The 25395-nt window shown below is 44.4% G+C and overlaps 1 protein-coding gene across 3 annotated transcripts in view; it reads left to right on the forward strand.

Moving 5' to 3' along the window:
• The window catches only part of SLIT3 (slit guidance ligand 3), a 468178-nt gene that overhangs the window by 425985 nt on the left and 16798 nt on the right, over window positions 1-25395 (forward strand). For all 3 annotated transcript variants that reach the window (XM_042025380.1, XM_042025382.1, XM_042025381.1), the window contains 4 exons: window positions 8698-8791; window positions 13716-13853; window positions 17481-17721; window positions 18380-18510. In XM_042025380.1, the coding sequence (XP_041881314.1) occupies window positions 8698-8791; window positions 13716-13853; window positions 17481-17721; window positions 18380-18510 (604 nt within the window). The remainder of the gene's footprint in view (window positions 1-8697; window positions 8792-13715; window positions 13854-17480; window positions 17722-18379; window positions 18511-25395) is intronic.

Consider the following 25395-nt stretch of genomic DNA (forward strand, 5'->3'; position numbering starts at 1 on the left):
GTAACCTCTGCATGTACAAATGTATGCTGTAATACAGAAAATAGTCTGAATGCAGGCAGGAAGAAGATCCAAGAGCATGTATGTGTGTTGTTCTACAAGAAATAGTTAGGGTCCCCCTTGGCTTAGTTGAGTAATGGTTAAATCATGATAGTAAATCTCATGTTCCTAAATGAAATACAAATTAAAAATGAATGTGTTGAAAATTTTGACTACTGACAGAGTCACAGTATCCAGGCTTTGGTTTTTTCCATACCTTAGTGTTTTCCTGCTCTATCTGCTGTCTGCCTGGTTTTACTTGTTATAGCCTTTTTAGGGAACAATATCCCAAATTATGATGCATGAATTTTGCTTTCATTGGTTGGAAAAATGAAAGCCAAAAATCTTTCTTCAATTAATAAGATTTTGCAGTGTTTTCTTTTAAAATTCTTTGACAGTCTTTCCCCCTACTCAGAGTAGATGAAAAATGGCCAATTTGTTAAGTGACTGCTGAGGAAGGAATTTCCCACACTCCAGCCCCATTTCACTTTCATTTAAAAAAAGAAAAAACCCACACCAAAAAGCAGCCCACTCTCACACAATAACCTCCTGTCTAGTTCTTTTCCATCTATTAACTTTAAAACAATGTGGAATTACAAATGGATTCCATGAAGTAGTAAATGCAAGTTAAAAAGACAAAACTGAGAGGAGTGGAGGCAGACAGCTGAATGCCATAAAAAAGCCTCAAACCCATACCCACCATCACCAGGTTTCCTCACCATTCTTAAAGTCAATATTTTCAGTATTTGTTGCCTGCATTTAAATAACCAAACCAACACTCATACTGTGTAGCAGAGTCCTGATGGCTTTAATTGTCAGCTGATGTCTTATTTTTCCTCTGCCCAACTGGTTATTTTAATCCTGAAGCTAAATTATAAACATGTAATTCCTCCAGGACAATCATGTACCCAAAGGTAGCCAGCTCTGAGCAGTTTGGGGCTGGTTTACGACCTGCTTGGATCTTTGGTGGTTTACAGCTCCTCCTAACAGTTTTGTAGGCTCCCCTCCCCTTCAAAAAGAAACATTCATAGGGACATCAAAGGAGGAAGAAAGATATTAATTAGATCAGCCACCTTGGTTCTTGCCCTTTTTGTATTTTTCTAATCTCTGCCTTTTTGGCTTTAGCATGGCTGTCTCCAGCTATTGATACAAACATTGTGTTTTCTCTCTAGCTTTGTGGTGTAGGAATGTAGGGCAAAATTCAGAGGGCTTTTCCCTTCCATTCCTTTTTCCTGTTCACTACTGTTCCAGATCTCCTTCAGACCATCTCTGCTTTGCTCCTAGATTCAAACACAGAATCTCATCCCTCCAAAGAGATCCTGTCCTCAGCCTCACTGCTCTCTGTGCCTGCACATGAGGAGGGGTCCAAACAAATAGAGAGGAACAAATGGGCTGCACCAAACATGTCCTGGGTGCTTCAAATGCTTTTGTGCTTTGCCTGCTAGTTTATTTGGTTTTGTTCTTTGCTGTGACTTTTCCTCTTCCTGTCTGATTTTAGCAGAAGCAGAAATATGTAGCACCTACACATCAAAAAAAACCCCAACCAGGAAATATATTCCTATTTGCCAAGGGTCCTAAAAAGCCTCAACAATACCCACACCTCTTTGTTCTGAAACCTAAAAAAAAAAATTAGTGGCTTCCACTACTGAAAATAGGTCTTGACTAAAATACCCAGTAACCCGTGGTAGAAAGAGGGTGGGAGCAAGTGTTTTAAAATAGTTTATTTCCCTGGGAAAAAGCTGCAAGCAGTTTGTATCACTGAAAAAAACCATATCTCTAAAAATAAATAACAGTAATAAAAAGCTAGGAACTATTTCTGGTTTGATGTGTTTGGAAGAAAAGGCTAAGATCTGTTTTACCTTAGGGGACCTCGTGGTGTCCTGTGGTAGATGGTATCTGAGAGTTTTGCAGCTCTGCTACTTTTAAAGCCCAATTCCCTGTTAGCAATTATGGGCCCTTTTCCTGGAGTGTCCCACTGTGGTATCTCTGTCTGGCCAAAGCCAGGCACCCGCTGCAGCCAAACAGCTCCAGGGACAGCAGCTGTGTGGTGGCTTGTGGCTGTCACTGTGTGCTGGAGCCCTCCCACCACTGACTGGTGTGACACCAGTGTGACACCGATGTGGCTCTGTCCCTGGGCCAGGCACCAGTGACCCCTGCACAGACTGAGGTGGATCATGGCACTGAAGCTGCATTTTGCCCCTGAGATTTTGCTACAGGAACAAGGAGGTTTGAGGTAGCATGGTTCAGCCTTGTGGTTCCACAGGGAACTGGACTGTCTAATAAATGCTGAAGGCTTAAACAAGTACTTAACTATCAACTTCTTTTAAATGTTGGAACTTCAGCCATAATTTCCTGAAGACAGAGAAAATTGTGGTCAGAGTTTGGTGTGCTCTCTTCCTTTTATTTGAAGGATTCTGCCTTACATGGAAGTTTCTCAGTTTTAGTTACTTGGCAAATGTGAAGTGTACTTGCTCTCTGTGTGAAACATAAAAAGGCACCCACATTTCCCAGTTGTATAACTAGGAATGAGAAGTGCTGGAAGACCTGGAAGGTTTGGGCTTTGTTCAAGAGCCTAAGCCCATTTCCAGCCCTGTTTTATTAAGAGAGAACCACATGTCATTGCTATCAGATTGGACTCCTATCTGATTGTACTGGAAGGAAATAGCACAGCAGCTGGCAGTGCTGCAGCCTGTCTTCAGTCTCAGTGTGGGTGTCCTGCTATGCTGGAGTGCTCAGCTCCAGGATCTCCTCTGGTCAAGTACCCATCTGTAAAATGTAAAGTGTCATGTTTGTGGAATAAGATACACCAGAGAATTGGTCCTTGTTCATCAGGACACACGTCTGTAAGAAAATGGAATGTCAGCTACTGCTGTCCTTCAGGACGAGCAGAGTGAATTCATCTTCAAATGGGATATACACGTTGTTAAATCCAGCCTGTCAAGAGACAGTGGGAAACAAGCAAATCAGCCTGCTCCTGAAGAACTGTGTGCCACAGAAGGGACCCACGCTGGAGCAGTTCTTGAAGAGCTGCAGCCTGAGGGAAGGACCCACACTGAAGGAGTCCATGAAGGACTGTATCCCATGGGAGTTGGAGCAGGCAGCGGGATGAGGAGAAAGGAGTGGTGAAGAAAAACATTTTTAACAGGCTCCAGCCCCCATTCCCCACTCCCTGCTCAGACAAGCAGGAATCCACAGTGTGTCCAGTGTCCTCTCTGCCAGCCCAGGAAGGATATCTCAGATAACATGTGACATCTCAGGTGTGACTGGCTGCACTAGATTGCGTGGATAACTGAATTGATGCCTAATAGATTCCAGACAAACTGGAAGACATCCATACAAATAAATACAGCTCGCTAATGTAGGGTGTCCAGCAAAATGAGGATCTTTTCCAGACACAGTGGTTCGCAGGAATAATGCTTTAGGCAGGTCACCACCTTGTGGGGGCACTGGAAATTGTCTGGTTCAGTTAATGTTTCGCACACTGTATTGTGTGGCATTTGGGAGGTTGAATATGGTTTTTCATACATAAGCAGTGCATAGAACACATTCCTTCTTCAAGATTCTGAAACAGTGAAAGGATCATTATTTCCCTACCCAGATCTGGTTTTACCCATTCTCCCTTTGTTTAACCTTAAGGTTAGAGATAATTGCTCCTTGAATCTGAAAAACAAGCCACTGTGGGAATCCCAGTGTGGAATCGAACTTAAGGGTTCCCACTTAGCAGGTCAAAACCTGGTAAGTGAAAACTTGGGAGCTTTTAACAATTAAGACAGGATAAAAAGCATAAAGTAACTCTTTGCCTACTGAGTTTTGTGGGCAGTGTTTGTCAAGCAAGAGCAAACTTCAGTGATCATGCAGAATTCACTCTGCTACAATGCATTTCAGGTAATTTCTTCTATGTTTTTGTATCTAACACAGTAGCATTTGCTGCTGAAGAATTTTCACAGAGCTTCTCATTTATTCATTGCAAGTTTAAATAGTTTGGAAGTAAAAATTTAATTTTTTTATTTCCTTAAATGAGCCTCAAATCATTTTCATGAAACAGCAACAACATTCCTTACTGAATTACTTCCTTGGAGGAGCACCCTGTCTGTTCCACCCAGCCATTTCTAGGTTCAGTGTTCTGAAACTTCCAGTTGGCACTGACTTCTTTTTAATGACTGAAAAGAGAGAAGGGGAAAACAAAACACAGAAAACATTTCTTCCGATACAAGTTATTAGATACAAAACGAGTAATGTCTTATGTGAAAAACAGCACAGTGGGTTTTATTAGCAGCAAAGAGACGAGTTCCATTCGGACTTACCTGGCAGAGTTCAGAATGTTGCAACACACTATTTAACCACACACCCTGTGCAGCCTGGAAGAGTTTCCTCTGTGGATACAGGCCAGGCTTTCTCCATCCTTTCTTCACCATAAGCACGTTCCTTTTCTCGAGTAATACTGTGAAATTCTTGACAGCATATTTACTGCCAGTCTTGCAGGCCCTACTAAAGCTTCTCTAGCCTTAAGGACAGGAATATTTTCTATGTTGTTTTGTCAGTATATTACAACAAAGTATCACCCAACTGACACATGGAACAAAATAAAAATCGTTGAACTCATTGGTTGCAAATGGATGCTCTACATTGTCTTTTCAGAACTGCAGTTTCACTTACAGATAAATAAGTAAAATACTTTTACTGCATCCAGTTTCTCTTTTACTGATTAGGGAGGAATAGTGTAACTTGGATCCTGGTTTTAAAAGTCTAATGGGGCATGAAATAAATAGCTCTCATGACAGCACAGAACGGAAAAAAGATAGATGATTATTAAACTGTGTGTAAAAGTCATCTTTATTGCCCTATTGTTGTTTTGGCTTCATTCTGAGACGTGGGGAAGACTGCAGAAAAGCCTTCCCCAAGCGTGTTTCTTGGCAGCTCTTCATAAGCAGTGAGCCCTGTGGAAAGCCCCATGAAATTCATGATTCTGTTGAAAAATAAGACCAGGAAAATGTTGCATGAGGCAAAAAAAAAAAAAAAAATTGCTGTGTTTTTTGAAGACAATGAACAATGCTGGTGAAGGGAACCAGGGGCATAGTTTTGAAGGGGAGAATACCTTGGCCATTGTTCGAGGATTTTTTTCTCTCTCTCTTTTTTTCTAATTTTTTTTTTGCATGAGTCAGCAGCAAAGGGAGATCCACCTATTAGAGTTCCACCTGTCATTATAACTTGGTTCTAATCCAAAAACTGCCATATTTTGTGGTAGATCAGACTGCTCCCTTCATTTGTCCAGTGTCTGCTTGCATGTTACCTATTCTCTTCAGCTTTGATTACAGAGAATAAGTGCCTTGATGGAACAAAAAGCAATATTTGGGATTAAAAGAGTTGTTTAACTGATTAGAAAAGAAATGCAGCTGTGGTTTTCCTGCCTGTTTTATAGAAGCACTTCAGAAACCCATGTGTACCCAAATTGGAGCTGTGATTTGAGAATATGTAGGAGAGAGGAAAATGGGAAGGTTGGATGGTTTTCTACACTTGGGAAAGCATTACACTGAAGTTTTCTCATGTTTTAGCATGATCAAATATCCTCCACAAAGAGAATCAGTGCTGCTAGGAGTTTGGCCTAAGATGAATGTCCGGTTTGTTTTTAGGTTCACATAACTATCCAGTGAGAAATTTGGACCAGACCTTTAATTGCTGCACAGAGAAGCAACCCTGTGTCACTCCAAAAAAAGAGGATCACATTTTTCCTCTGATACTGACATTAAAGTGACCAATGAATATTGTGCTCTCAGGCCTGAGGGCAGATTTTTTGGCCCAGATATTTTCTGAGTGAATAAAATATGAGAAAGACATTGTGTAGCTGGTGCCTTGGGTTTGCTTTTCAAAAAGTGTTTTATGTCCCTGGCATGCTTTCTGCAGCATCCACTGAACATTGGTGGAGCCTGAAATAATGACCAAGAGGTATTTTCTTCCTGAGATGAGGCTGCTCTAGTTGCAAGGCGTTCCCAAGTGAACTCCCTAATGAGTGATAGATGGGAAAAATAACAGGAAGGATCCTTAAATGTTCCAAGTTTTGCATGAAAAATACCATTTTTTTGGATGCTGTGTTTGGTACCTAGCCTAGAATTCTCCTACATTTTGATAGTGGTGTCTTCAGAATGACACAGTGAGTCATAATATTTGACATTTGGGGAGATTTTTACTGGATCTGTAAGCACTTGTCAAGACTGTTCAGAAGAATACTTCAAGAAGAATTATGATTTCCTTTGAGAGTTTTGATACTGTTCATATTTTTTAAAATCCTGTTTCCTTTTCTTCAAAACAAAACAAAAGAAAAAATTGAAACTTCAAAAGTATGTATTGACCATTTTTAGTGAAAGCATAGTTGAAGGCATCTATCCACACTCTCCTCAGTTATTAAATGGTCTTCCAAAAGTATTTCCAGATTTAGCTCATTTGAGCTCTTTTAACATCACCAGCCAATTAATTTTTTTTGATGTTTGTTTTCACATAAGATTCGTAGCACACGAGGGACATGGGGAATATCAGGATGACAAACTGGCAGTTCTCCAAGCATCGTAGCAAGGTCCAACCTGCTCACGTTCAGGCCTGCCCAGAGGCTGAGGGAGTGCCTTTGTGTGTTAGCTGTTGGGAGGGCTGGTGGGCTGTGGGTTTGGGGATGGCAGTAAACAGACGTAAACCAGTTCTCAGAATGTGTCGATAGCTGTCCCCAGTGTTCATAGTTGTGAGAGCTGAACATCTCTCATTGCTGTTGAGGAGCAACAAAGTAGAGTGGCCAACCCCAAGCCCAGTGAATGATCTGTTTCCCTGGTTCCCATGGATCTGCAGTGTTCAGTTTCTTTGGCATGTGCTCCTTCCTGAGCTGGATACTTTGATTATATTTGCACAGGGTTTGTCCAGGGCTGTAAAAAGACTTGGTAGCGTTTAGCAGTGGTTAGTTCCTGGGATTCCTTGGCTCCAGATGGAATTGCTTGTCTTATGATGGATGTTGTGAACAATGAACTGCAGGTTTCCATGCCAGGCTCCCCTGGTGCTGCCAAACCCAGCCCACCATGAAGTCCAGGAGGGTGTGTATGGCCCATGAGGACAGGGTTTGTGCTGGCAGTGCCCCCTCCCATGGCTTGTATTCCTGCTCTCATTTACACCTGACAGCTCTCAAAAGCAGATCTAGGACATGTTCCATGTTTGAAACACACAAAAACAATTAATTTTTTGCAAAAACATATTCTACTTCCATTCTAACAGTGAGAGTCATAGCAAGAGCTGTGTATCTTGTACTGGAGGGAGGCTGGACACATGGGAGGAATAACCTGACAGAGCATTAGCACCTGGGGCACTTAACAAACCACACAATCAGCACCAGAGTCATCCTCAAAATTGTGATCTCGGCCACCCCAGCCAGATCACAGAACTGATAAAAGATGGATGGTTCTGATTTGCATTTTCCATCTGAATTTTGATCTTCGTGGTTTGCTTGGCTTGTGTTTTCAAGTGTTTCTCTGTGACCACTAGAGTGTAGAGAAATGTAGGGATTTTTGAAAATGGCATTCCTCCCAAGGCAGGTGGAGCTGCAGCTCCATGAAAATCTTCCAGAACAATTCCAGCCCACCAGTGCCTCCCACGTTACCCTTTTCCCCCACTATTCCCATGGCCTGTTGCTTATGTGATGGTGTGTACCGTGTCTAGGCACAGAAAACGTGCATAACCTTGAAACCCTGCAGATGTGCTCCTCTGGTAGAGCTGCACAGGGGACTTTGGGACTGTAGCTTTTGGGGGGTTACAAGTTGAGACCGCCTGACCTTTGCTTTTCCTGCAAGGCTTTGGGAGGTGTGGGGTAGGTTTCTGTTGGATTCTGGGGAAGGCAAAGATTTCTGTGGTCTTTGGCTGGATCGCAAATCCTGGGGTACTGAAGTGTGACCTAATAATTTAGGACTCAGGGAAGGATTGTATTTAAATAAACTATCATGGTTTGAACATTCTACAACTATTAATTTTTAAAATTTATACAAATCCAGGGAGGTTCGTGGCATGTTACACACCGTACCTAGAAACAGCTGAGCTGGGCTTACATGAGATGGATTTTATTCTGCAAAGACATCATCTCCTGTGAGCACAATAGAGCTAGTACTTCTCTTATAAATAGTGAATGTTTTATAATTGCATGCAGTCCTAAAGCTGGTTCCTATTACAGAGAGTCACAGAGGTTTTGGGGGGCGGGTTTGTGGGTTGTTGTTCTTTCCCAGAATGATGTCCAATCAGCTTCTTTGGCAGCGTATTAACCATGGCTGAAATATGTGCCCGTGTGAAAATGTTACGGTCTGATGAGCAACTTCACTTTTGTGTCACTTTCTTGCTTTGAAATAAGAGGTTCTGGGTCAGGAGCTGCCCATTTGATCCTTCGTCTGTCTCCAAGCAGAGTTTATACATCAGTACTTTTTATACCAGTCTTTCAAATCCATGTGATAGAAACAGTGTGGTCGCTGCAGGTCAAAGGAGCCGATTTAATGAAGTCTCATGTGACCTCAACAAGCAATTTTGTCACTTCCTGCTGAACTACTGAGCTGTCTCCACTTAGGGAGATTGACCATCCCTGGATATCATGGGTGTTCAGGATTGTTCAAGTTGTGTTACAGCTTTTTTGCTTTTCCTTTGGCTCAGGTGAACTGTGTGACGAGGTGATTAACCACTGTGTTCCTGATCTAAATCCCTGCCAACATGAGTCCAAATGTGTTTCCCTGGACAAAGGAACCAGGTAAGAGTGTATATGTGTGTTGGTCTCTACACACTGGGCACATCCTTCCATTGGCTTGGCTGAGGTTGTGCTGACAGTGAGTTTGGAGCAAAAATGACCAAAATTAACACAAATGATGCAAGACTATATACACTTCAGTCCGTGCCACATTTTAACTTCCACGCATCCATACATACTTTTCTAGCTTTCTGTGGTTTACTTGAAAATAATGGATGTGCCCGCAGAGCAGAGAAATTATTCTGGAATAGAGCATTGCAATAGGAGAATTTATGGAACAGTCACTGCAAAATACCTTATCCTGCATCAGGAACCAAGGGCAGTTTCCTTATGTGTTCCTTAGGGCACTCATAAATTCAAGCAGCATAACTGGAGCCTTAACAGATCTGGAGCTGGATCGCTCCCACTCAGGAGCCACCTTTTCCATTGGCCTTGCTTGGCTCATCTGGGGTTTGGTGAAGTCTATGTTTGCATTTTCCTATTGGGAATGACATTGACTGTTTCACAGGGGTGAAATAAAGCCTCGTGTTTTGGACAGCAGTAAAGTACCTGGAGGTTTGGGCTTGGGGAGTTGTGAGAGGTGCACAGTGGCAGCATTCCTCACTTGTCTGAAGGGGAACTTACAGAGCAATTGAGCAAATAGAGACAGTCAGTTGAAAAGTCAAGCTCTGTGAAAAGCTTGTCAGGAAAAGATCTTTGGAGAAAAATCCAAGAGAGTTCAGTGCAGAGGGAGCTGCTCTCTGCACCTCTCCCTAAGGCTGTTTTCACAACCACAGTGCAGCTCTGGGTGTTCACTGATTCCTCTGGGGGTTCTGTCCAGCACACCCAGGAGAGGGAAGGTAGAAGACTTTGTTCTTCCTGCTAACTTGGGGTCAGATTGTGTCCTGTGAAACAACCAGCATGTCAGAACAGTGTAAACTGACACACAGGACATTTCAGGAGAGGTAAAAGGAAATGAACCAAAATTTTAGAGAGGGTGGCTATCTCAAGGGCAGCTGACTCTCTGGTAGACAGGCAGGCGGTACAACACAAGCCTTTCTTTTGGGTGAAAAGCCTCCAGACAGAAATGTTTCCAAATCTTGAGGAAGGTGAAGCTATTAAATGATTAGGATGGCTCCTGAGCTGATGTGTAGGGATTGGATAGGGAGGTGTGTGCCAGTGCATGAGCAGTCCCTGACGTTCTTTCCAGGTTTTGTTCCCACTTAATCCATCATTTAGTCAATCCAGTACCTTTGGTTAATTCAGTAGCTACATCATGTTACGAGGTGAAGGCTTGTACCTCAAATTGCCTTGTGTTGCTAGAGCATGAAGGGATGGAGACAGCTGTGGCCCTGAATGGTTTTCCGCTTGCTGGAAGCATTGTCATACCTGCCACCCAAACAATTTGAGTAAATAAGATACTTTTTCTCACATGCTTGCAAGAAAAGTGTTCTTCACAGTAGGGCCACTAAGCCTTGAGGGGAGTTTAAATAACTGCCTTTAAGTATTTTTCTACTACTGTTGTGTTATTCTTACCCCTATTCTTAGAATGCTACAGAAAAATCCATTATTTCTCTACTCCTTCTGTCCCATTTTGTTTTCAAGCAGCCAGACTTGAGAGGTGAAGGCGCCTTGAATGTAGAGGTGTCCAAGTATTGCTATTTCTTTCATCCTTTAATGGTACCAAACCATTCAGAAATGAGCCCTCAGTGGTTGTGCAGTGCTGTGTCGATGCTGCTGGGGCTCACTGAAAACAGCAGCCTCTGGTCCTGTGATCCCTGATCCCCCGAGCAGCCTGATCTGATGGTGCAGGTAATGCTGCCTGCAGGAGGAGTCATGCTGCTGTCTGTCCCCTGTCTGCTTCCAGAGGCAGGGAGTGTTAATAGCAGGGCTCAGGCTTGTCCCTGAGCTGTTTGTGCCCTGGGCATGCGAGTAGGACACACCAGTGGGGGAGAGCACAGCACCAGTCACTCTGTCTGTCCTGCCCTCAGCTCTAATCAGTCTCCAGCTCTGCAGAGGGAAGAAAAGATGACAAAGACAGGAAAAAAATAGGAAGCCAAGTTATTTATTGACCTGGGGAGGGAAATTCCATTCTGGCCCTGCGATAGAAGCCATGATTCACGGCTTTAATACAACAGACATTGAGTGCATGCAGATGCAAATCCCCTCAGATAGGCCAACAATTTAAATACCACTGGACATGTTTTTAGGCTCTCTGTGATACTGGGAATGTTGCCATCACTGCAAGGCTGTAACAGAAAACAAGATTTCAACTGCAGTGGTGTCAGATGGTCGCTGGGAAATGAGATAACTATCTACTCTCTTATCAGGATCTGAACATGAAGGCTTCTTTGCCACCTTCTTTATTACATCAGACTTTTACTGATTGACACTCAGTCCCTTGCTGGCACTGTGTGGGATTGTGGGATGAGGATGGAGTTACCATGCCCTGGTGGGACACACCTTGGGTTTTTTGGAGGAGTCTGGATGAAGAACTCATGGGATTGAATTTCTCACCTCCTATACTTCAGGCAGGCATTTTCTGGTAGCTTCAGCCTAGATGTGACACACCAAGAGCTCAAAGAAAATGGACCCAAAAGGAATTCCATGCTTCTAAAGCCAAGCTTGGAAGAAAACTGGACTGTTTCAGTGTGTCTTTGGCTGCACAGAGCTCTTTGCTTTTGGAGTTGAATTTGCAGGTGGCTTTCCTCCTTTCCAGCTTCCACAACTTCAGTGTGCTGTTACTATGTAGAAGAAGAGTAGCTTTCTGTATGCCAGAAAACAAAGCAAAAAAACATCCTTTAACACAATGAAATTACTTACAAAAAAATAACTTCAAGAAAGAAGCATGTTTTTCCATTCACTGTATTGATGTTGGAGCATGATATAAATATACTTTATTATTCTAAAGCTTGGAATTATTACCTGACAGCTTAAAATGCTGATTTAATGCAGCCCTGCAGAGAAAAGTGGTGGTTCTGTCATTACTGAGATAGCCAATACACATCATAAAATTGATGCATGGCAGCCCTGAATAAGGAACTGCACATTGTTCATTATTACATCACTTTATATTAGGACTGCAGGGATCAATAAAAACCAACAGGATTAAATGCTGCCAATTCCCCTCACAAAGTCTTTTGATTGACACTATTTCCTTGCAGGTGTGTCTGCAATGCTGCCAGAAAATGTTGCCCATTTCTTAGGGTTTGAGGAAGGAACACTTTTTGCTTTTTGCTCTTTGCTCTCTTTTGTCATCTCCATTATGTTAATCACAGTATTCCCCGAGTCACCAAGGTGTAAAGAAGCAATTCACACATGCAGAGCTGGGACATCGACCCTCCTGTGGCTGCAGAGGCTCATTATGGGGCCTCACCTGCAGGGAGGGTGGGGTGTCTGCCTGCACCTAGCCCTGCCCATGGACAGCTGCAGGTGAACAGGCTTTGCCCAATTTCCTCCTGGTTTAGCCAGTCATGAGCCACGCTCTGAAAGGGAGACTGGAGCTCACATTCTCTGTGCCTGAGCTGGGCGGCTGCTGTCACCCATGGCAGCCACTCCCTGGCCCTTGGCACTCACAGGGCACTGCTGCACTCTGGAGAGTGTCACCCAGCTCACTGCCTCGCTTGGAAGCAGCCAGGAGCCACGTGCTGTCACTCGGAACAACAGTCAGCACAGTGACTGCTGCCTGGAAAGTGGAAATGGTTTCTCCTCATCACTTCACTCTCGTGTGTCCAGTTCCTCTGAAGAGGTTTTCTACAAGGTGCCTCCTCCTGCATTTACCCCACCAGGAGGAGTCGGCCAGCTGCGTGGATTGATGGGGCAGTAGTCTCTCTCCTGATGCCACATCCTCAACTTTATAATGTCTCTCCTCTTCCAGCTCTCAGTGCTTGTGCATGCTGGGTCCAACCACAGGCTCTAGCAAGAGCACAGACCTCTCTTTTATGGCTGAAATTAACTGTAGCTCTTCCCTTGATTTGGTTGAAGTGGTATGCCTTTTGTTTTCCAGATGTGCAACAACATCCAGCTGGGAGGAGTAAAATGTGTTTTATGGACTAAAGAGTGTTCATGACTAAACATTGTCTACACTATAGATTCAAAAAAAGGCTGCTCAGCAATCCCAAAAGATCTGATCCAAGTCAGAGACTTTGGGATGCATTTTCTATTGTCAGGTTATAAACTTCTGCAAGACTTATAAATAGAAATGCTGATGCAGCCTTCATACAGCAAACTTGAGAATGGTGTAAAATAAAACCAACAGGCAGGCAGTGTCTGCAGGTTTGGGTACATCCCACCGTGCTCCTATGAACGGCGTCACCCCACAGCAGCAGGCACAGTGACACCACAGCAAAGGACAGGCTGCAAAGACAACTTTCCATTGTTGCAGCAGCATTTTGCCTTGCAAATGAATGGAAAGCAGGTGGTAGTCTCAAAACTTGGTCTTTCTCTTTAAGTTTGCTGAGTTTTATGGCTGGCTTGCAGATTGCTTCCATTTGGAAGGCAGACCCTTCCTGTGCTCCCTGTAGCTGCACAGGGCCAGCCTCAGACACCCAGCAGTGTGCAGGCACTGGAAAAATCATAGTCTGGAGTATCAGAGCCACTGGCCTTGCAGAATATTGCCCCTTGAGTCTGTAAGATTAGGGAAGGCATTGTCATCTTTAGCACAGCTGGGAGTCTACCGGGTGCTCACCCTTCTCCACAGGCTTGGCTGAGGAGAAGCTGTAGTATGGTGGTGCTTTGCTCGACTTGAATTTCAGCAGGTTGCAGACCCTCAAGTGCAGCCAGCCAGGAGGGACCAGAGCCTTTCTGATGGCAGGAACTGTGCCTGATGCTGCCGGGAACAATTGCTAACATCTCCCCACCCCAAATCCAAGAGGTGCTAGGCTGCCTGTGTGAGCTGCTGTTGTGAATGTTGAAACGAGCCATTAACAAGGATGTTCCTGCGTTTCAGATGCGAGTGCTTGCCGGGTTACAGCGGCAAGCACTGCGAAGTGGATGATGACGACTGTGTGGGCCACAAGTGCCGGCACGGAGCCGCCTGCGTGGATGCGGTCAATGGCTACACCTGCGTGTGCCCGCAGGGCTTCAGGTACGGCCGGGACTGCGGGACTGGGCCGGGCTGCTCTCTGGAATCGCTCTCATCCTCATCAGCCTCTCACACAGCACTGATCTGTCATCCCCGTGTGAACGGCTGCCTCAAGTCCTGTCCCTGCAGGAGGTTTTAACAAGTTAACTGGACCCAGGGGGCAGGCGATTCTTGCTTGGAAAGCAGCGATTTTGGGGCAGTGCTGTGTCAGTGTGCCTGCCCCAGCCATCCCTGCTAAGGCACTCAGCACACCACCTAATACACTCACATAAGTTATATGGAGATAAACCCTGCGTGTGCAGAGTGAGCAAAGGATAATAAAATTGCATTTACGAACCCTCAGAACTGGCTGCAAGAAAAACATGAGTCTGAAGATTTTGTGGCAGTGTCTCTGTGCCTCTTGGACGAGCTCAGTATGATTCAGGCTGTAAATTTCCAGTCTCTCATTCTGACAGCTGCCAATATATCTGACTCCTGGAAATCTCTCTGTCTGTCAAAGACAAGTATGCTCCTCAAAATGGATTCACTAATCATTGCCTGAGGCTGGATACTGGCTTCCTTCCAGCTAAACCTTTTCTGTGTTTGAAATACACACACAAGACAAAGAAGGAGTACCTGAAAAGATCAGTCTTGACAAAGCAGAAATTGCATGAACACCTATAAATCATTTTCTCTGCTTTGTATCTGCAACTGTTTTCATTCTTCTTGCTTTCATCCTTGCTGGTTTGGGTTTTTTTTTCTTCCCTCTCAACACACATTTCTGTTGCAAAGTAGACAGCCTTCTTGAATAGGCATTGATATATAACATGATGTCAGCCCATGGTTTCACAGAATCAGACTGGTTATTTACAAGGTATCAGAGATCCTCTGCATTTCAAATTCATACCCTTCTCTCCATGTTTCACTCTCTGCTTCAGTCCATTTTATGGCCTTAGGGATCTTGCAGATTGGTGACTGGTAAGGCTAACGTGACTGTGGGATTGTAAATCCTCAGTGTTATCTAATTGTTAGAGCTGAGAAATGGGATTGCAAAGCCATGTCTGGAGTCAAGGGTAACTCGAGCCTGTCATCAGGTGGGACTGACTGGGACACTTTTGCTGCAGGTCCCCTGATTTTTAAGGCCTGTCAGCACTAGGCAGTGATGAATGCGAGGGTTTTTTTCTGGGAAAGCAGAGTCACAGTGTTTGGCAGAGATGTTCTGAGTTGACACGGCTGGGTGGAGCAGCAGGGGTAGGTGAGAGACTGGTCTGGTCCCACACCAGGGACATCAAGAGCAGAACCTGGAACAGTCCAGTCTTCTCTCTTGATCAAATGAGGGGGTCTCATTCCACTTAAAGTCCTCCAAGTAGGGGAAGCATCTTTCTACACAAAGCTCCAAAACTCAACGACCAGCTTAGGCAGCACTTCATAGCCCAAGGCAGCCATGGGCAAGCAAAGTAATCCCACTGCCTGTCAACATCCCAGCCAGGATTAACTTGAGTTCTCCTGTTAGCTTTCTTTTTTTTCCACTAGTCCATGCCACTTCCCTAAATTTCCTGTGCAAGACGCAAGGAAGACAAGGGTCTTTGGGGAGAAAAACCTCACACTGAGCACTACCACACTCCCACTGCCAAGGCAGACAGCAAGCTGTAGCCCCATGTGTTCTCCATGCAGAATAGTCCCTGATCTTGTTTGATTTCAGGATTAAAATTCTGCTAACAAAATATGATCTCATTATTCTTCCCGTGACTCAAGCCTTTTGTAGTTTAAAGGCCTGCTGGCTGCTCTGAAGGGGGTTCTGAGGTTTGGGGTTTTTCCTGTTAAGATTACAAATGCAAATATGGTGATTGACAGAGTTCAGCCTTCTGATGTTCAGGGTTACAGACTCTCCTGTCCTCACAGCTGCCTTGGGCACGGTGATGTGTGGCAAGGAGATAGCTCTGCAAATGTTTGAAGGCTGCAAGTGTTGATGAAAAGGAGAGAACACAAGGGGTGGTCTGACAAAGGTAACTAGGAGATGTAAGATGATGATTAATAAAGTTTTTTGGCTAAGTATTAGGAATCATTTCCCAGCAGTGAGTTTGCAGAGTGCCCTCCCAATTATCCCGAGCTTATGCTGTTGTAATAAACGCACAGACCTATAATGATTTTATGGTTGTCACTGTGCTGTGTGTCAAAGCCATTTGAAGCCATACATTAGAAAGATGTTAAAACTTACATCCTCACATGGCTGAACAAATGGCACTTGGGTAATTCTGAACAATGCAGGCAGGGCCTCGTGCACAGTGAGGCTCTCAAGACAGCCCCGAAAATCAATAGTGCAACCATGCTCACACTCTCCTATCTCATAATTTCCCATTCACTGGTCAGGTGTAGTTGAGCTCCTTGCACCACCTTTCCTTGGCCCTCATCAGCTTCTCCCAGCCACATAATATGCTTTCCTCCTAAAAATTTTTCAGTGTTTTCTTCCCAAAATAACAGTCATTTGCCCCCTGCAGATGAAAACATTATAGAGAATTTGTGAGCCCCGCTGAATAAACCCCAAGTTCTCAAAGCTTCCCTCCAGCAATCAGCCTCACAGTAGTGTTGCCTGATAAATGCTGCTCTGGTGGGGAAGCACACATTAAGCTGCAGAGCCTGATGGAAGCACTGCTCCTCTGTGGTGCAGATGCTTCTGAGCTCTCCACTGGGACAGATTGCTGCAAGGAACTTGCAGTGATTATTTAAATAAATGAGATCCTACCAGGCAGAATGGACTTGGCCAAGCTATGCAAGTCAGGCTGTGTTCCACATTCCACTGCTGGGGAAATAAATCCTATTAATTATTTCTAAATATACACTTTTTAAAAAAAAATTAAATTAAAAAAGAAAGGGCCTTGACAGACACTGTTGCTAATGTAATTTCTAGGTGCCAGTATCAGGAGAGCTGCCCTGGTAAAGCCACGCACCAGAGGGGTTTCACAGCAGGCAGGGGTGTGCAGGAGCCCTACCAGGAGCTTGGGGAATCTTTCAGGGCAGCACTAAGCACAGACTCTCTGGCTTCTTCCAACATTTGCTTTCTGTTAGTGGAGGCTGTTGCGGGTCACACGGATTTTTTATTATTATTAACATCCACAAAATTAGAATTATACACACTGACTTTTCCTTCTGTTTTCTGCTTGCTGCCGAAGACGAAACAACAATGGGCACTAGGTAGAACGAAGCTCACAGGCTGGGTTAGCAGTGCTCTTCTGCTGGTACCTCTGGAAAGGGGTTCCCTTGTTTGCCACTTACAACAGCAGAGTAGACTCAAATCACAGATCTAGGATGGGGAAATCTCAGGTTTGGGCTTAAATGGCTCACAGATTTCACTGGGAACCTCTGCAGGGCACAGTATGGGTGGCAGCTGCTTGAGCCAGGCTGCAGTGCCTTGCAGAGCTGAAGAACCAGTGCAAAGGGCAGTACAGGCTGCTTTCAGTGCCTGCACTGGCTCGTTCACAGCCAGCACGGGGATTCCTGCCAGCACTCAGCTGTGCTGCTTTCACACGGGGCACCAGGCACACGGTGGCTGAACCTCAGAGTCGCTACTCCAAAGCAGAATGGCAGCACCTGACAGAAAAATGCAACAACGGGGGTAACTGAGGCTGCTTTGCCTTCCCTTTGCCTCTGCAGTGGGCTGTTCTGCGAGACCCCCCCGCCGATGGTGCTGCTGCAGACGAGCCCCTGCGACAACTACGAGTGCCAGAACGGCGCCCAGTGCATCGTGGTGCAGCACGAGCCCGTGTGCCGCTGCCTCGCCGGCTTCGCGGGCCAGCGCTGCGAGAAGCTCATCACCGTCAACTTCGTGGGCAAGGACTCCTACGTGGAGCTGCCCTCAGCCAAAATCCGCCCGCAGGCAAACATCTCCCTCCAGGTTTGTCACGAGCTCCTCTGAGCAGCAATACCTGTAACGTGCTTGCGTCTCGTGCTGACAGAACAGGGGCTGCTGGCCAAAATCCTGGGAAAATCAGTCAGCTTGTGAGCCACTTGTCTGCTCTAAAGTCATTGAAATGGGAAGGAGCAAGTAAGGCACCACTGTACCTTTCTGGGCACACCTCCTGCCTCCAGAATCTCTCCACTCTCATTCCCAGACTGGCAACACAACCAGGGATGATCCAGGAATCCTCCCTCTCTTCCTACTGATTCACACCATTGTGTTTTCATCCTGCACAACCTGGTGTTTAATGTCAGGATGCTTCTTAAAACAGGCTGCTCTGGATGGCCTCTCCAGACAATATTTTGCATATTCAGTAGACAAAAGGCCTGGGATTTTGTTAGAGGCCTCAGGTTCAGAAGACAATTGAAAACTGGTCCTCATGTGAAATGGGAAGCTGACCTTTGTGTGTGAGCCCACCCAAGGGCACCAAGACCTTTTTGTGCCTCCTGGCTCTTGCTCTCATTGCTGCTCATGCATATGATGTATTAAAGTATATTTGAATTGCATAGATGATTTTGGTTTGATTTTAAATATAGGTTTATTTCTTTTTTTAATCATTCTCAAGCAACCTGACGTGGTTATGAATGTTTCACAGGTAGCCACGGACAAGGACAATGGCATCTTATTGTACAAAGGAGACAATGATCCTTTGGCTCTGGAGTTGTACCAAGGACACGTGAGGCTCATCTATGACACCCTGAACTCCCCACCTACCACAGTGTACAGGTAAGTGGCTAAGCTCTGCCAAGACAGTTGATTTCCAAAACAGATGGAGGAGAGGTAGGATTTTTCTAAGCAAAGTGCATTGGAGAAAAACCTTTTATTTTACTTTGAGGTGTCTCTTTTATGCATATAATTAGATAAGAAAGTTAGAATAAAGACTTAGCTAGAGGCTGCATGGGTAAAAATTGACATTTATTTGCAATACCAGTGATGCTGTGTCCTCCTGTAATTGTAGAAAAATGCATTTTCTAATCTACTGTAAAGATTCAGTTTCTGGGGAATTTTGTCCTTGAAATAGCTCCAATTAATCAGCTTCTTTGTTGATAGCTAGCATTAAGTGACTGTACCAAGACAGAACAGTGAATGTGCAACTGCAGGGTTAGACTGCCTCAAATAGAAGGAGAAGGGCCGAACTCCTCTACAGGGAGAATATTTTTAAGGACTTTCTTGCCTGTATCAGTAGTAGTAACTACACAAACCATGAAAAAGCACAAATGGCAAAGGTAAATGGTAGGGTAGTTTTACCTTCTAACACTTGGCTTTTGAGGATATGAAATCCACAGATTTTATTCATTAGTTCACAAGAAAGAAAAGCAAATGTACAGGTGAAATCCATGCATGGAGACATCTCTGTAAGAAGGAGGGATGTGCTGCCTTGTCATCCACAGTTCCTGCAGCATCCCTCTGCCCTGGTTGTTATTTTCAAGCCCTGTTGCTGGAGTTTGTTCTGAGCACAGATGCAGTTGTGACCACACAGAGCATTTTGGGCTCAGCACAGACTCCTGGCATTGTGTGTGCAGCAGAGCTGCAATCCCCAGCCCACCTCACGCTGTAGGGAAGAGCATCCTGCTAGAGCAAGGGACAGGATGGATGTCACCATGCATCACCCACCTTGTACTTTTCTCAGAAAGTTTTCTCAGCACTTGCTAACACTTGAGTCTCCCAGGAAATTTTCTTTAGTAGAATGGTGACATTTTTAAGAAAATGAAAACATTCTTTCTGTAATAAAGCAAACTGGGTAATACCAATGCAGACATGTTCCCAGGAAGAGCACTGGTTTGTCCCCTGTAGGAGTAAAGGAAGTTTGCTCATGGTTTTCACCAGCTGCATGGATAGGTGTGAAAAATGTCTCTGTGTGTGGTGGCTGATCCTAATTGATCAGCTTCTAGAGCAAAGCTGAAGTTGTTAAACAGTTTTATGCCGCTAATTAGAACAGAGGAAAGCTTGTTATGTGTGTGGGCAGCACAGGGGTGACAGGTCCATGTGGATGTTTGCTGGCCATGGTCACAGCACAGCAGAGTGGGGACAGGAGCTGCTGCCACCACAACAACGGAAGCTCCATGGATCCGCTGCCTTCTGGCAGAGCTGCCAGGGGTGGCCAGTGTGGTGTCCTCGTTATCCCCATGCCCTTCACATGGATCAAGGAGGAGGTCTCCATTCAGACTGACACCTCATTACCATAAGATTAATGGCCCATTCACTACATTTTGTACGCCATGATCTGTTGAGATGGGAAGGAAGCTGCTTAATACGATGCCCTTTCTGAAATGTCACTCTAATCTTTTATTAGTTTAAGGAGTGGAGCAAAATGGGATTAGCATGGAGCTTGATGGGAAAAGATTAGTTTGATTGAGAAAAACTGCAGCTAAAGAATGTCAGAAAGGGGCTCTAAATAGATTAAAAGACTTGTTTTCCTTAAAGGCTGAAGAAGGAGCAGGAAAACCTGCTTCTCCCCTAACAAACATAGGATTTAAGGGTAGAAGGCATAAGTGGATCTGGTTTGACCCCTGTATATCCTGTTTGACTTTTAGCTAAGGCATGAGCTCTGTTTGGCTAAGACATGACTTCCAGCTTGGCACAGAGTTTTGACAGGAAAACACCAAATAACAGAAAATCCCCCATTTCCTTTAGTAGCTTGGAGAATGGTCAATTATTTCCATTATCCAGGCATCGGCCATAATTTCTAAGTTGTGTCACTAATACCTTCTGGATTGTTTGGAGGCTTCCTCAAGGGAAATTAAAGTCTATTTATACCTGGTCCTGGCTCCCATGAGTTTATTTGGACTTTTATTTGTGTTTTCTGCTAACCTGCATTTTGATGAGATGAATGGCTGGTTCAGTGTGATGCATTTTATCTCAGCCTGAAGAATTTGGGAAACTCTTTTCTGCAACTTCTACAATTTTCATTTGTCATTTAAAACAAGGTTGCTGGGAGAACCTGCAATGTCCAGATCTTGGCCTCACCATTGGTAAAAGAGTTTGCCTTCCCTATTGCCTCCTCCCTGCTGTCTTGTGTAGATGCCTCATTTCTGTTTCAATCTCAGTAAAAGTGGACTGTTTGCCTTTGCAGAGCTCTGTTGAAAGACTATTAGATTAATCTTCACAGGCAATATCATGTGCTGCTCCCCTCCAAAGCAGTCCACTTTTTGGACCAGATGAGCAGGGCTTTGGCTCTTGTTTTTCCCCAGAAGAGTCTGCCAGAAGAGGAGGAGGCCTTAAAATGCTGCCTGGTGGGAGCTGTGCCAGCTACAGCTGCAGGAAATCTGTCACTGACCTGGTCCTGGGCTGTAACTGAGATGTTTTGCTGGCTATTTCAGGTACTCCCAGGATGGGATGTCGGACGTCATTGGCAAGCCACATGATCTGTAATTCCTCATCAGAGTCTCCATGATAAGATTTATTAATAGTACTTGAGAACAGTAAAATTAGCAAAGTACTTGGCTAATACAGGTAATATCCTGCAGGGATGAGATAAAAGCTGTTGTTTGGGAAGCCAGCAGTGAGTAAGGCATACTCGGTGGTATTTTTCCATAGTATTCTGCAAGGATGGAGCACACCATGCGTTCCAGTGCCAGGCTGTCCCCAGTCCCGTAGGACAAAGCTGGGGGAAGGTTTGCACCAGACAAACCTTCTTGAGGGGGTACTCTCAGCTTGCTGTGAATTCTGAGAGTGGCTTTGCTGCAGAGCTGTGGCAGGGGATGCAGGGCAGGGATGTGCCACAGGAGTGGATTGCAGGAAGGAGATGTTCATTTTAACTCCTCTGGGAAGGCAGGTTGTCCCCAGCTACCAGAGGGGAGCTGTTCCTGTGTTTCAGTTGCTCCTCTGAGCAGATTGACCCAGAACTGCTGTGCAAAGTCAGTCTGGAAAAGCCCAAAATAACTGGCTGTACATTCAGGTTTGCTTTACATGTGTTTGTCCCTGTGGTATGTTTGGACAGAAAGGTTAAAGTTGACACTGGGCTTCTCTTTCATTCTAGTAAGGTAAAGGTCAGCACATGTCCAATGGAAACAACTACCTAAAATCCACTGTCGTCTATCACCAAGTTAGAGAGAAATACAAGTTAATCCATGAATATAATACAATGCAATGACAGAACTCACCCTTTAAAAGAAAATCTGACTGGTCTTTTACTGGAACCTGTCACTCATGAGCTGCAGAAGAATGGTTTCCTGGACATCATTGTAAAGCTCTTACAGAAGATCCATTTTTGAAGTAGGATTCCTAGCTGTTGTTTCTTTTATTCTATACGTGGACAAATGAGAACAGAAATATTTTTCTGAGTGCTTTATTACCCTCCTGGTTTCTGCACTGCTGAGAGTTACTCTTCCATGCCATGACAGTACTTGGTGCCACACCAACAGTGAGTTCTTAAAATGAAATAAATCTTTTACACAGATGCCATACCTTAATTTGAAGATGCCAACTGGTAAGGAACATGCTGCTTTTATTCGCCACCACAATCCAATTGTTAAAAGTTTGAATTAACAAGGAGCAGTTAATCCCACAGTTGCAGCATTCAGCCATTGACACTGGTATCTGTTTAACTCTGTTCTATAGGGAGAGCTCTTATTTTCAGTCGTTTTTCCCACATCTGTTCCTTGAGCCAGAGATAAGACCTTACTTGTAAACTTTTCTCTGATAGATTTTATGCTGCCATACAGTCATATTGATTTGGATGCTGAAATAATCCCTCCTAATAGAAATAGAAAACAGAACTTTGACACAAACTGCTGATGTAATTCCCTCCAGAGTTCCCAGATTGCCATGTTGCATACAGACTGTCATATCTGGTAAAGAGCAAGATGCAGGCGTCATTGGTGTAAAATCATATGTTTTCATGCAAGGTTCCTGACAGCAGTGAAAAAGGAGGCAGTTAGGAGAAGATAAGAATGAATTATATTTGTCTTTCTGTAGAGACTACACCCAAATTACATTATAATTCCTTTTAAAAGTATCCTTGCGTAACGTGCTTTCAAAAATGCTACATCATTAAAAATATTCCTTGTAGATTGTATCATGCAGTTCTCATGGTCTGGCCGACTCTCTCGTAGCATAGATGGATGTTCTGTGGTTAAAGCAAAAGGCCTGAAATAAGGGAGCTTACATTCCTACTGTATCTGTTTCAGATGTGATGACTGCAAGATGACAAATTAAATCTGGCTCCCCGTGCACACTAAAAAGTAGAGAAATGCATGAAAAATAGAAAAGGTGTTTCAGAAATGTGCTGCAGGTCTCCAGAGGGTGAGGTTCCTCCTCCCCTCTCCCTCCAGGCTGCAGAGCAGCAGAAGGTTCTTACCCTGGTGGCATCTGCGAACTTCCTGTGCCCTTCCACTCCCTCGGGCTCTGCCCACGGCACTGGAGCCCACGAGCTGCTGGCATTTGGTGTCCAGCACTGTCCTGGCCATGCCACTGCTGAATGGATGTGCTGCTCCTCAAGGACTCTGGTCCTATACTCAAATTTCTGCTGGGGCAGAGGTTGAACAGTGGCTGTGGTGGTGGAAGAACATCCACACCTTTGAAAGAGACCGAAGATGGGCTTTCGTGCCATTGTCTCTTTAGCTGCATTTGCTTATCTGCAGAAAAGTCTGGGAAGCTTCACCATTAATTCTCTGCCTCCTGGGGAGAATGTGCTGGAGGAGTGAGAGCATTAATTATTCTTAGGATCATTATTAGAGCTTGTCAAACTCAGTTTTTGGCAAAAGCATCTTTGCAGAGTGCACTGCATGACTGGTCCTTTTCTTCCTAATACCTTCACAGTCTGCAGCCTGTGCTGTGCCCGTCCCTGGTGAGATGCCTGTTTGATACTCTGGATGGGCTCTAAATAGACTGTTTTTCAGACATTTCTGTGAGACATCACTGAGCTCTTTACAATTCTGCATATTTGCAATTCATTTTATTCTCTCTGTCGCATACTCTTATTTTTTCAGGTACTCCTTAGGGATTCTGCATCAAATATAATGAAAGAAACTGACATTAGTCTCTGACCTGCACAGGAAAAATTGTAAAATTTGAATGTACTTATACATCTTGCATGAGCCAAGGCAAAGGACAGCTGAGTTATTTTTTTACCTTTATAAAGGGCTCTGGTGTACTTAAATGGGAGAAAAATGGCAAGTGTGTGAGTTCTTGTCACGCAACAAACACTGCATTTCCCTAGTTTTTCCTGGATTTTTGTGTAGTAGGACAGTGAAAATGTAAGGTCAAGACCTTAAAATATCATTTAACTTTTATCATTAGGTTCAGAATCAAATATTTGCTTTCATGAAATGCAGAAACTTTTTCCTGCTGTGCTGAAGCTTAAGAAGGGTAAAGTTTTGTCCTTCAGGCTGCCGGAGGACTTAGCAGGCAAAATCTTGTTAAGCTGATTTAATTTTTTTTCTTTGGAAATCTTTCCAGTATCTCTTGCAAGAATGACAGTTTCTCATCTCCTCTCTCTCTGCCTGCACCCAGCTCATTCTCTTCGGTGCAGTGTCTGAGTACCCAGAAGCTGCAGACCCACACTTAATGTCTCACACATGTATAGGGTGTTTCAGAGTGAGCTGTTTTACCAGAAGAAGGCAAAACCTTTCACAAAGTGAGCCAGTGCTGGCCTGTCTGTGTACCAGGCACAGGCAGTTAGGAATGGGTCATCTAAAGCCACTTGTCCTGTGGTAAGGACAAAAATAGAAGTTCCATTCTCTGAGTCCCAGGTCACCTTATTCAGGGGCCAAAATCTGGAGCTGTGGGTGTGAGTTGTACTCAGGCATCCCCTGTCAGCAGAGGCCAGACTGGGGAAAGGTGTGTAAATGTTTTAAAGGTATTTTCCTGCTACACCACAGGTCACTGGTCCAGTAGTACATTGCCAAAGTTGGTTAATACTGATTGCATCAGAGGAAGGCTGAAGTGTTTTCATACTAGACAGAGATAGAATAAACCTAATCACAGTCAAAATGACTTTCTAAACTTCCTGTGCACTAATGACTGGCTCATGTCTTGAATTGTGAGGTTTTTGCCTTACAACAACATGTAGCAAGCTAATATGTTTATTTTTTCCTGCCTGTAAATTTCTTGTGAACATGGTGAGTAACACAAAGTTTAGATGTGTACCATGTGTGATAGATTCATATCCCATCTATCCCAAGCACCAGGCTCTGGATCCAATCGATGCAGCCTCTTGGAAGCAGCACATGCAGACCTGGAGCTGAGGGAGATTGTGGAGGTGCAGGATGGGTCTGTGCACAGTTATTTCAGTGCTTCTTCCCAGTATGGAAATGGGACCCACAGCTTGGTGTTTGCCAGCACACCCCAGGGCTGGGGGGAAAGGTGGTCATGGCAGCTGCTCTTGTGGCTGTCAAACAGCAATGGGTTTGGTCATTTGGAAGGAGAGGATCCAACTATAGGTATGTTACTATAGAGGAGGGGGAAGCAGTTTCTAAACAGACACTGCTTTAATTTTCTTGGGGCTTAGCCTCCAATTTCAGGTTGTTCTCTGTCAGTCTGACTGGGTGCCCTGTTAACTGTACTCTGTACTGGCCCTGCTCCCTGCTGCTAACTGGCAGATACTTTCATATTTTCCAGAGCTGAGAAAGAGATAGATGGTGTAAAGTATTGCCTGATGCAACAACTCTG

Source organism: Corvus kubaryi, unplaced genomic scaffold, assembly GCF_017639235.1.
Source record: "Corvus kubaryi isolate FWS band 111438036 unplaced genomic scaffold, C.kubaryi_AGA036_p1.0 37270, whole genome shotgun sequence".
Lineage (NCBI taxonomy): Eukaryota > Metazoa > Chordata > Aves > Passeriformes > Corvidae > Corvus > Corvus kubaryi.